This window comes from Mesoplodon densirostris, chromosome 1 (assembly GCF_025265405.1).
Source record: "Mesoplodon densirostris isolate mMesDen1 chromosome 1, mMesDen1 primary haplotype, whole genome shotgun sequence".
NCBI classification, from domain to species: domain Eukaryota; kingdom Metazoa; phylum Chordata; class Mammalia; order Artiodactyla; family Ziphiidae; genus Mesoplodon; species Mesoplodon densirostris.
Genome location: NC_082661.1, coordinates 6481804 through 6494430, shown reverse-complemented (window position 1 = coordinate 6494430; position 12627 = coordinate 6481804). Strand labels below are relative to the sequence as shown.

The window sequence follows — 12627 nt, the reverse complement described above, 5'->3', positions numbered from 1 at the left end:
TTCTGTCACCACAGACTCAGAGAGCAAGTTCCTCTACTAGGTCTTGGTGAGTCCCTGGAATTGTGCTTAAGACAGAGCCTCAAGCAAAAACAATGCACACCTGAAGGCTTTGTGCTAATGGTGGTGATGGACCGGAGAAGCAGCGCCTTGCTGGGAAAAGACGCCTTATCGACCAGCACCCGTGAAATGACATGACATGAGCCATGAAGTTCTGCCCTACAGGCCATTCAAGAGGAGGTCCACGAGGCTATTGGTTGTAAAAGCATAACCACGTTCTGTAACAATCCATCCCTCTTCCGGCAGCTTTCATCCTCTTTAAGCAGGTGCCCCGCCCTCCGCGTACACCACGACTTCGCAGAGGCCAGCCTTCAGGCTGCCCGTCCGCACTTGCTTCTTATTCCCAGTGCTTCCTTTCAGCAAACTCAGAGAGCAGACTTGGCCTAGGAAGTACCGTAAAGATAAAAGCACTGGGAAGGTCTCAAGGTATGAAAAAGAAGCTGGCCTCATAACAAGTGCGTGTTTTCCTTCACTAGTGAAAATCTTCCTACGTTAGCACACCATTCTAGTTTGGGAGGGGCCCGTAGAGGTGTAGGGACACATCATAATCTGTAATCACTCCAAGCTGCATCTATTTCTACCTCCTCTGAATGCTGCAGTAATGAAACTGTCTTCCTTTTTTTCTGGGTGAATCAAGTCTAGCGTTTCAGAAAGGCATGAAATGAGGAAGAATGACATAATTTACTGAAAAGGAAAAGTCCCATCATTTAAACCTTTAAGATCTGAGAAGGGGATGTGGTATTAGAGGCGGGGGCCCTACAAATCCCCAAGCTACTGACACATTTCAGCTCCAACCCAGGGCCAACCCAGAGGGAAGACGTCCCCACACGGGACCCATCTAACCGCGCCCGCTTTGCACCGTGGCTTTACCACGCCCAGACGGAGCTGTAGGTGCGCATCAAAACCATGTGCTGGGATTGTAGGGGAATTCGCGATCTCTGAACAAAGGCAGGATCCATGCCCACCACTTCTTAGGGAGGCGCTCAGGCCTCATGCCCTGTGCTCTGCAATCTGGGTGCTTCTCTCAGGGAAGCACGGTCCACGGAGTTTCTTTCGGGAAGCTTCCATGGGTGCTCTGGCCAGAAAACCAGGGAGCTCTTTGCCCAGCTGTTTCCCAGTACATGTTTCAAGGCGCCTCCCGGCTCTCCGAACAGCTGGAAGCATCAGTACTTGCCCGGTTGAGGGGTTCATGATGCAGCCTCCTTTGTCGGCAGCCGTTCTGCAGCTACAGCCCCTCTCCAGAGTGTCGTGGTTCATCCCGAAATTGTGTCCCAGCTCATGGGCCAGGGTCACAGCCGCGCCAAGCGGACTGTCTGAATGGTCCTCAAAGAAAATACAAGAGCACAATGTATAGTTCACATCTCTTTGGCCTCTTTCCCAGCCACGCCCCTCCCCTCAGCCCTGCCCCCCAGATATTTATCTTTTATAAACATTTAATGGAGCCCAATCTCCTACAAGGAACCAAGATAGAGCCCCATTATATAGTTCAAACTTTAAAAACATTTGATCCATTTTTTTCAACTAGCTTGGGGCCCCCTCTGCGGAGGAATGCATTCCTCATGAATACATGCAGGATTCCTTGTGTCTTTACATGAAATAATCAAGGCAATCATTTCCCTCTCCCTTCCTACAATCTCTCACGAGACACCATTCTATTGAACGAAGCAAAAAGTTGTCCTGTATCATAGGAAGAAGCAGCTCGTTCCTTCACGGGTAATGAAAGTACCGTTTTATCCTTGATTGAGACGATGCTGGTATAAAGTCATTAGGGGAAGCATACTTTGAACAGTCTAAATAAGATCTGAGCAATTGTTACTGAGTATGCCTCTTGCTGTCTACGTGGTAGAGAAGGATACTTGGAAAATTCACAAGAATTCACCATAAAAGCTAATGACACTGAGTAATCTGTTTGAAGATGCATTGGATTAAGATTGTAATCCAGTTATGCCTTACTCTTGCTGGCCTTTTGTTTTGTCAGGTAGACTTTGGAAATGGATGGAGGCATCCCGACTCTCTGATTTTTGCTCTTGGGAGTTCACTCGACCTTTTGCTTGGTTTTGGAAGGCAGGTTCTCCACCCACCAAGCACTGCTTGGCCACCCCTAACTTAGTGGAGTGCATGCATGGCTTGGCTAAAGAGATATTAGAAATTAATTTTTTAAATATCATTACTCAACTTTAACAAACTAAAATTAGTTGATTTGCAGAAATGGTGCCCATGATTGGTGTTTCTGCAACGGCCTGCACACCACAGAGTAATGAAGGTAACATTGAGTCCTGCTTTGTGCTACCCAGGAAGGAGATAAGAGGCTACCCAAGAGGTTTCCAGGAAACAATGACACTGTGCTTTAGAGAATGCATTATTCCTGATACAGACAATCTTTGTGGGGCCTCTTGATATAGGTGTGTTCATATAAGATATAGGCTTGTTGGCGGTTACAGCTGTAGCTGCCTTTCTCACTGGCCCTCAGTCTAAGAAAAGAGTGGCATGTCAAGGAACCAAGTTATTCTTAGAATAGATGAAATTCCTAATAAATTACTTTGTTTAGATTTTAGTGTCCTGTTGTAGGAAGCTTCACAAACATGTTTCAGGACATCGATTTTCTTCAATCTAAGAATACTGAGGGCTGAATTTAGCATGCTTTGGCACAAAAATTCAAGGAATTCATCCTTAAAAAATGACTCTTCATCAGATTCTTTTGTATCACTGAATATCTTGGTTTTGTCTTGAATTGCGTAATTGTTTCACATTCTTTCACGCATAGGTGATTATACACAGAATGTCTCTTAAGAAACCCCGATAAACAGTTCATATTTCTAATAAGACAAAAACCTATTTCTTTATTTCTGGCATTATCTCCAAACCAAGACTATTTTAGTCCAGTTAGATACAAAGGCACGGCTTGAAGTGACTAAAATTAATGATCTGTTCTATCTTGGAAAAATAGAGAAACAGTACAGAACTCAAATTTTCAGTGTGATTAGGATTCCTGCTTCCTTGTGACATGATTTCCTTCCTCTTAGATTTGTGAGTCCTTGAAAGAGGCACGGTCGTATGTAACACCCATGAATTCAACTTTAGAGACACAATAGGAGAAAGTCTAGATGTTTTAGATCTGGTCAAGATATTGATTTTGTTGATCTCATGAATTTTATAGAAACTAAAGGAGCTGTGAGCTTTCAGCCTATGTGATGCTTCTCTTCTATGTGGAGTAAACAAAGAGTGAGCCTAAGGATGATATTCACTGCTGGCCGGCCCATCAAGCATATTTCTTATTGATTAACTTTGGTCTTGACTTGATTCCTACCGCAGTATATACATCTGCTTCTATTTCTCCACACTCATTTTTATCTTTTTTTTTTTTCTTTAAATAGGCTTCCCTGTCTCCTTTTAAAGAAGGAATCTTGACCAAATGCTTGCATGGAAACAGAATAAAGGATGTGAACTTAAAAAAGTTGCTTAATACCATCAGATCGGTTATAAGAACCTCTGAACACTCCACAGCTGCAGAACCTGCCATACTTAGAAGGAATTCAGTTTCAGCTCTAAAAAATATTTACGCCAATTTTAAGTGGCAAAGTCAGTAGCGATGGACCATGGAACCATGAAACAGAAAATGATTCCCTCTTAAAGCTTTACAGGCTGCTCTGTAAAAAGACCGTTGGGATCTGACTTGAAATGAACCTGGCACCAACAAAACCTAAACTTTCCAGTGACTTCCATGGTGGAGATCACTGGAAGGCTTCCAGGTTCAAAGGAAACCAGAGGGCAGCCCGTTGAAGCCAAAAGTCCACTGGGTGGGTGCCATCCCTCCAGACAGCCTCCTCAGCCTACACGTTTAGTGAATGTTTATGTTAATTACCAGCGCCACCCAGAGAAGAGGAAAATATTCACTGTGGATATTCACTAAGAAGATTAGGCTGGGCAGTATGTGGAGAGCAAATAAAAGTCAGCAGAACGTTACTGCTTCAGCCCTTTAATACAATGGAATATTCACAAATGTTCTGTTTGAAAAATGTGGAGGAATTCATGGTTTCTTGGAAGGGCAAGCTTCTGTTTGTTTAACAGAGATGGTGGAATGGTCTCCGAGGACACTCCCTATCTGAGGGCTGGTGCAAAGGGGACACTATGTTTTCCCATCAGGGACAGTGACAGCATGGGGTGAAAACCTTTCCTTTAGTTACCTGATGAAGGGGAACCTGTCAAAGTCACCTCCCTCTTAAATTCATAAGAAACAAGTCCCCAGCAGTCTCCCCATTCTATTTCCTTTTACAGACATATATACTATGACAAAATGATCCTTGTAAAGCAATAAACCTAGGTCTCTGCCTTCCAAGAATAAGGTTAGTATAAAGACAAATTGGACACTGGCTAGGAGGTATGTCAAGCATTTGCAGCGGTAAATAGTTAAAAACCTCAGACTTTTGGCTATCGTGCCTGGAGGGAGAACCATCAGAAAGCCATTCTAATGGCAATATTTGGTGAGATCACAGCCCATCCCAGAAGCTGAGTGATGAGGGGAACCCCAGTGACCTGGCTCATCCCAATGCTGGGAGGAATTCCTGGATGGAGACGGGTGGATCAAAATCCCACTTGAAACTTTTTCTCCGCAAAAGGTGTAGACTGGCTTCCACTGAGCTGTTTTTACACACTCAGCCTTCCTGTGTGCAGCTTGATGTGTTTTATAAACAGTCCCTAGAGTACTGTCGGGTATGGAAGATCATAAGCAGAGCTAGAAAAAGGGTAGAATTATATATAAGAAGCATTAAAGAAAAGGACCTAATTTTACAAAGTCTGATGAAAGTAGAGATTTCCTGGGAAATCCTCAAGAGAATTAGGTCTGGACATCACTGTCGGATTCTTGATGCTCCTGGCTTACCATGACGATGCCCCCGGACTGTTCTGCTGTGCACATGCTCATGATGGGTGCCATGCCGATGGTGGTCCCTTGGAAATAAACTCCACTAGAAAGAAAAGAAAGGACTTTCTTAAATCAGTATAAGGACATTTTCTAATATTTGAAATTCTGTTGGACATTCCTACATTCCAACAGGAAACTACACAAGCATACGCAAAGACGAAAATAGCTGCATGAGAGTATGTTTACAGGTGATCTTTATCTTTGGTTCTTCTAAAATTTATCTTCCAGTTCACCGTCGTCTCCTAATCCTTTCAGATTTTTGTTTTCAAGACTCGGGACAACAACTAGTCGTGACTTATATATTTATAAGTTGTATCCTGCTATTTTCTAATGAACTGGGTGGGGAGCTGTTCCTTTTAAACAATGTCTGCTGGTATTAGGGCTGAAAAGAGTCACAGAGAATCACTGTTAACAAATGAAAGGCATTAGATGCTTTACTAGATTTTCTGTTGCAGCTGAATTTTGTTTTCCTGGGTAACATTACAATTAGGCCAGAAACCCAAACTCTTCCAAAATATCCTGCTAATATAGCTTGCAAAAGTGAGATTGGCAGAAAAATGATCGACCCTCTGGAGTTAGTGTAGAAGTTAGCACCCACAAAGCCTTGGCAGCCCAGGAGGAAGCTTCCGGAAGGGGAGCTCATGGGTTAGGTGTGGCTTTTCCCCTATATGGAATCTTAATCAATGAGTAATGACATCAAGGCCTCTTTAATGCAATGCTATTAATTCCACCCTCATGCATTAAAAATTAAAAACTGTATTTGCTGAATCTCCTTTGAGGGAAAAAATGACTTACCCATGTTATCTTGGCCATGTACATATATAGATATTACACATATTATTTGAAAAGTTATATATTTAGCAGTGCTCAATTGGATGAAATGGGATAAGTATATACAAAATATAACCTCACCTATGTATGTATGTATGTATCCAATCATCCATCTATCCATCCAGCCAACCAGCCATCCTATTACATGCATATGTACAGTAGTAGTGATTGCAGCTTTTATATTTACATCTATATAGACCGTTTTAACAGATACAATTATACCTATATATATAAAAATAAGGTTATATAAGAGGCTAATTTACTTCCAGATGTTCAAGTTGGACAGACTCCATTTGGGGGAAAAAAATCAAAACAAATCACTCTGACTCTATTTTTAGTAGTTCAGGATTAATCAATGCATAAAATATGAGGCAACCACAAATATCCAGGGTGGGAAAAAAAAACAACCCTATGAAATGGCCAAAGTAAATTATCAGGGAATGCCAACAGCCTCAGTTCAGATGAAGGCCTTTTCGAAAGTGAGGTTACGGTAGGACTGCTTTTCAGCTTCCCATAAATGTTCAGTAAACTAGATCCAATGTGTCAAAGAAAAGTGTCTCTGACCCTAAAGCTTTCAATTCAGTGATATGAGCTACATGAGAACATAATAAAGGCACAAACTGTTTAAGAATTTTAATAAAAAGCTGTTCAGTTTAGGAAAAACCTACTCCATACCAACTTAGATTATGACATTTTTTGTTTAAATATAAAGGTGTCTGTAACATGTTACCAAGGTATTATACTATATCATAGGTGTGCTTTCCCTCATTTTATTATCTTCACGACCCTTATCACGCTCTGAAATGTCTTTGTTTATTATTGTCTTCTCCCAGGAAACTGGAGACTCCCAAAAGTGGGGAGGTTTACAATGTTGGTCACCATTATGTTCAAAGCCCCTAAAACATGTTTTGTTCCTTGTTCGTGCTCAATACACATTGAGTGAACAACAGAACACAAGGTTGATCTGCGACACTCCTGGTATTCTCTGATCTAGAAGACCAAGAGTAACAGCAAAACAGGAGGAATAAAGATTTTCTTTCTCCGGGCAGCTGACAAGGATCACCCTAATGTACTGCCTTCAGATCTTGCATAAATATTTTTCACTAATAATGACAGAAAATGAGCTTTTAAAAAATATACTACTCAGGACAACTTTAGATCAAGACTAAGCCTAGAGGGAGGGATAAATTGGGAGTTAGGGATTGACATATACACACGACTATATTTAAAATAGATAACCCACAAGGAGCTACTGTATAGCACAGGGAACTCTGCTCAATATTCTGTAATAACTTAAATGGGAAAAGAATTCAAAAAGGAATAGATAACCATATATGTATAACTGCATCGCTTTGCTGTACACCTGACACTAACACAACATTGTTAATCAACTACACTCCAATATAAAATAAAAATTGAAAAAAAAGAAATGAAAAGGTCAATAAACAAATAAAAACATGAGAGAAAAACATGAAAAAAAGAAAAGTATTTGTGAATATCAAAATGTTATTTCGGGGCTTCCCTGGTGGCGCAGTGGTTGAGAGTCCGCCTGCCGATGCAGGGGACGTGGGTTCGTGCCCCGGTCCGGGAAGATCCCACGTGCCGTGGAGCGGCTGGGCCCGTGAGCCATGGCCGCTGAGCCTGCGCGTCCGGAGCCTGTGCTCCGCAACGGGAGAGGCCGCAACAGTGAGAGGCCCACGTACCGCAAAAAAAAAAAAAAAAAAAAAAAGTTATATCAATTGTCTTTATGACACATATAATCTGTAAATTCAATTTGAGAAGTTATAATAAAAACCTTCATGGATTAATAGTATTAAAAAAAAAAAGACTTGGGACTTCCCTGGCGGTCCAGTGGTTAAGACTCCACGCTTCCACTGCAGGGGGCACGGGTTCAGTGCCTGGTCGGGGATTGAACTAAGATTCCCGCATGCTGTGTGGTGCCGCCAAAAAAGAGAAAAAAAAAAAAGACTAAGCCTAGAAACAGTTGCATAGAGGAAATGTCCAGGTGTTAGACGAAGGAAGTAAGACATTAGCCAGAGGGATAGTTTTCCCAGGGTATGCAAAGAAAGACTTTTCCAACAGCCCCCAATTTCAATCGAGATGGCCCCTCCCCTCCCCCCACCCTGCCCCCGCAGTGTGGGCTGAGAAGCCCCCTTTGCCCCTGGTCCAGTCAATGTGTCCTGCTGAACGATGTGCAGCTTCATGGACTGTCAGGTGAGGCTAAGAGGGAGCGCAGGTGTGCTGAGATCACTCTTTTATTTTAAGCAAAGGAGAGACAACAGATGCCTTACCTGATAAGCTGTGCATTGTCATGGGATTTGCGAGGTAGAAGCTTCATCTTTCTCCAGTCCAGAAACTCGTGGAGGCTCGTGAATGGGTCCTGACTTATGGAGCATTTGTCGATGTCATTCCACACCTCTACGCCCACCAACACGATTCGAATGTTCAGCGGTCTGTAAAACTGAGGGAGACAGAAGACAGGCATCCCTGGGGGATCACGTTAATGAGAACTTACCATGCCGAGTAGAATAGGTGGGCAAGTTCTGAACTTCATTGCCATGACATGAAAAAGCTCTCTGTGCTCCCTTGTTCCCGTGGCATTAGAACTGGAGGAATATTTTCGGTGTCTGATGCAAGGTGATGTGCTAACTGGGTTCTCAAATGTGGTTGACCAATTAGATGTAAGAGTTGCCAGCCTTTTTGATGTCTGCCCTTATTTGTAGGGAAGCACACATTTCAACCGATTCACTGGTGATGTGAAATGGGCGTATAGATGTGTTATTATTGCTAAAGTCGTTACATTACAGCTAAAGACTGCCAGTTCATATCTACTGCAAGAAAAACAGTAAGTGAATTAGGATCTTTCAGACACTCTGCCAAGTGCAGTAATTTGTTCATTTTAAGAGAAATGTTCTACCTGTGAGTTACTGAAAACGAATCTGTATTAATTTTTCAGCAAAAAATCAGATTTTGCTGACCCTATCATATTCTGTCACCTATAACGGACCCAGAAGGTTTTAATTGAGTGAACAGATCAACATCTTTCAGGGTGATAAAGGCATGCACAGAACCCTTCTCCAGGAACTTTGAGGACCATTCTTCCCACAGCCAGTTCACCAACAGCGTCATGGGAACGATCTGGTAAAGGAAATTCCTCTTTCTTCAGGCATACCACTCACTTCAAGTCTTCTTGCTTTTCTGCTCCCCCCATCCCCCATCTTTCTGTGTCCTGACTTCAACCTACAGCCCTTTCTCCACAAACAGATCATCTTGGGTTGGAAGCAGGTAGAGCAACTCTTCCAATGTCTATGGGATAGTTTTGTCCCAGACGAGCTTACTAGGGCAGGATGAGGGGTCAGGGTAGAGGTGAGAACTCCCCATGGCCCCCGACTACCTTGCTACCCCCATGGTATCACACAGACACGGAGACGGCTCTTTGCTCAGGGTCCAGGGGGTAAGGAAGTGGGAATCATCTGGCTGGCTGTACAATCTTTCAAAGCCTGCAATGTGTAAGGCAGTGCACAATGAGAACATCCTCATTTTCTGATACTCCAGGCAGCCAAGGAGAAAGATGTGGCAGCTAAAGTCAAGCTCCAGATGGGAGCAGGTCCTATTCTTAGTTGCTAGAAGCCTCTGAGCCAACAAATAACAAAAAATCACAGAAGCTCCGCATCTGATAGTTAAGCCCCATTCCAATGTGCTGAGCTCAAGGGCAATAAACTCCACGAGGCTCAGCACTGACCCCGGGTTCTGACCCACAAAAGGCAGGTTCATCTTTTCCCTTGCTGATCTCTCCCTAGTCATCTGGTGAGCATTAGGTTAGCAGAAGAATGTGACTGAAGCACAAACTACATCACAGAGTCTAAACTAATCACAGCGGTCCAAGTTGGTTTCAAGCAGATAACAATTATGGGCATTACATTAATAAGTTAATGAGACAATTATACGACCTAAATGCTGCCTTACAGCTTGTTTTTAATCAAGAATTGCTTGGCCTGTGGTATCCACTTGCGAGCTCCCAGCCCAGGCTTTCCAGGCAAAATCAAGGTCCTGGCCCCATCTGGACTCTGAACGCACATGCCTGGCTGCTGTGCTTCGCTGGAGAGCTTACGCTTTCGGCTGTGTTACAGACAACAGTGATCAGAAGGCAGAAACGCAGGCGATCCGGTGCTGACGTCCACACCGGCCTGCCAAGTGACACCCTCAGGGTCAGATGCCCCGTGTGGGCTGCAGGGTCGTCATCTGTGCTGGGGACACTATGTTTGCCTCTGGAGAGTGTCATACGGAAGTGGTCACTAAGGTGTGTCAAGGTCTGACTGTCATCATTTCTCAGAGCTGGCCTGGGGGCTTACTAATCAAGGGTCTTTTCATAATAATAATGGGTTGTAGTTTCCCTTCAGTAGCCCTCTCAAATCACAGAACAGATTTCCTATCTAGAAGCATACAATACAGTCTCTCCTCTCAAAACTGGTGCTATTGATTAACTGTCGCATATGCTAAACTCACGTCAGGTCATCACAGCAGTCCCCTTGCTGCCTGTTGGGATGCTCTTCCCAGGGCTCTGCTGATGGCTTCCTTTTGGTTCTTCCTAATTACAATGACCACAGCTAACATTTAACGAGCATTTCCAACGTCCTAGGCACAGTGCCACGTGCTTCCCAGGCCGTCTCCCAGTCCTCACAACACTCTGCGAGTTAAGAACTATTATTATTTCCGCGTTACGGTCAAGGACATTGAGACAAGGAGGGACCAGGTAGACCACTCGAGACATGACTGGCAAAGCCGGGTTTAAGCACAGGCAGGCTGGTGCCCAGGTTCTAAACCACTAAGTAACCCAGGTAAGGGCGAGTACTGAGATTCCCTTCCAAGATGATCCATTGCGACCCCAGGCCCAGACAGAAGTACAACTGGAGCTTGGCAGCTGCCTGCCTGGCCTATGAATCCCAGGATGCATGTGGACACCGTCCAAGGCCAGCTGAATTGACTCACCCGTTAACATAGCCGTGGCAAGTATCCGGCTGCATGCTAGGCTTGGCACTGGTACAAAGAGCAAGGATTAGGATACCCTTGCCCTTGGCTCCCAGATGCTCAGAGGTCAGCAAGAGGCTCAAGGCAGGGGATACTTAGCCATTATTCCAGTCAATGCCAATCGAGTGAACTGCCAAGAAGGGTGCAAACAGGAAGTTCAGGGGATGCTGGGCTTGAGGGCTCAAAGAAGGCTTTCTAGAAGAAGCGGATCTGAGAAAACATGGGTAGGATTACAGGGAGGTCTGCTGGGGTCCAACACAGGAATGTGCACCCCTCAGGCAACTGGCTTGAGAAGGGGGTGGGGGGATGAGGACTCACACAAGAGGGAAAATACCTGAAGTTAAATGCACGGAAGATGAGTCCTTCAGAAGTAGGTCACAGAGGTGCAGCCTGAACGGATGCGCAACTCTTGCTAACTTCGTCATGAGTAAGAAGCAGGACAGATTGGAGGGGAGAAGCCAGAGAGGCTATCGCTTCACTGGGCAGCCACACACCCCGCGGCTCCCGCCCTGCAGTATAACTGGGGCCTGGGGGAATGTCTGACTTCCCATGTCAAGGGTTTGTCTGCCAGTACAGCATCGGACACATGCTCCGTGTTTCACACACAGGGGAATTGCCTGAACATTTCTGAATGTCACCTCTGTCCCTAAATCACTTCTCGGACTCTCAGTCCGGGATGTGCTTCTCTGTCTTCCCTTCAAGCCAGTGCAGCCGGCCAAGCAGTTATTAGTTAAGAATAGCTAAGAAGAGCCAAGATTTCCGCAAATGAGGAAGTTGCCACTGGAACAGTCATTGTTTTTTCAGCCAAGATGCTCCCACTTGGAGTTGCAAAACTAAACTCTGGCATACTTGCGAGAGCCCAGGGCCCATCAGTTAGCAGACTTGGGTGAACAGAACATCCCAAGGAGCCTGGGTACCCCAGTGGGTCTTCAGGGTCTGCTGGGGACAGACACATGTGCGCTCAGCAATTCAGCTTTCTCCTTGCCAGAAACACAAGAACAGGCAGGCTGGTGAACTCCACGGAGTCTGTCAGGACTTTGCTCCGATATATTGTTCTTTAATTACCAGGGCAGATTATTAACAAACCCCCAGTTGCTCATTTCTGGTTTTGCAAACTGAAGCAAGATATAATACAGAATAATATGTAAAGAAACGCAAACATGGAAGACCAAGCACATCACCTTAAAATAGGATTTCAGCAATTACCAGCCCGAGTTTAATACTGTTCATGGTTTCCGTTTACTTCCAAGGCCTAAGAAGTACTTGAATTCTTTGTTTTCATCTGGATGTTGTCCCATCTCACTGGAGGCGTCTGGAATGTACTCGCCCAAGGCCCCACCCAGGCCAATCAAATCAGAGTCCCTGCACTGAGACTTGGAATCAGCATTTTGAAAGCAAACATATAGACAAACACACACACACACACAAACAAACAAACCTTTCCAGGGCATTCTAATGCCCAGCCCAGACTGAGAACCATGTCTGACTCCTACGGTCTCTGGCATATCCTCTGGGATCCATCCCTCACCCTCCCTGCCAGGAGGACTTGCCATTTACAAAAATTCTCCTGCATCCACTTGACTTTAGGATAAAGTTTAATTTTCAAAAAGTAGCTCTTCAAAATATATCAGCAAGCATGGGCTGCCTGGGAGTCTGACCTGCCTAAAAGCTCTGGTGGACGAGGACAGTATCATCTCAGGGTGCCATCAGCCATCTGTGTTTTTTCCTGCTTTCAGAAAGTTCCATCCAGCCATAGCCTCTCTCCGAGCACCAGGCCCTGATCTCTGACT

General features: G+C 44.5%; 1 protein-coding gene across 1 annotated transcript in view; it reads right to left on the bottom strand.

Annotated features, from left to right (window-relative positions):
* ADAM12 (ADAM metallopeptidase domain 12) overlaps positions 1-12627 on the bottom strand; it is a 406064-nt gene that overhangs the window by 82083 nt on the left and 311354 nt on the right. Inside the window, exons 9-11 of the mRNA XM_060098411.1 lie at positions 8101-8270; positions 4937-5021; positions 1232-1380 (exon numbers count right to left, since the gene is read on the bottom strand). Coding sequence (XP_059954394.1) covers positions 1232-1380; positions 4937-5021; positions 8101-8270 — 404 coding nt within the window. The remainder of the gene's footprint in view (positions 1-1231; positions 1381-4936; positions 5022-8100; positions 8271-12627) is intronic.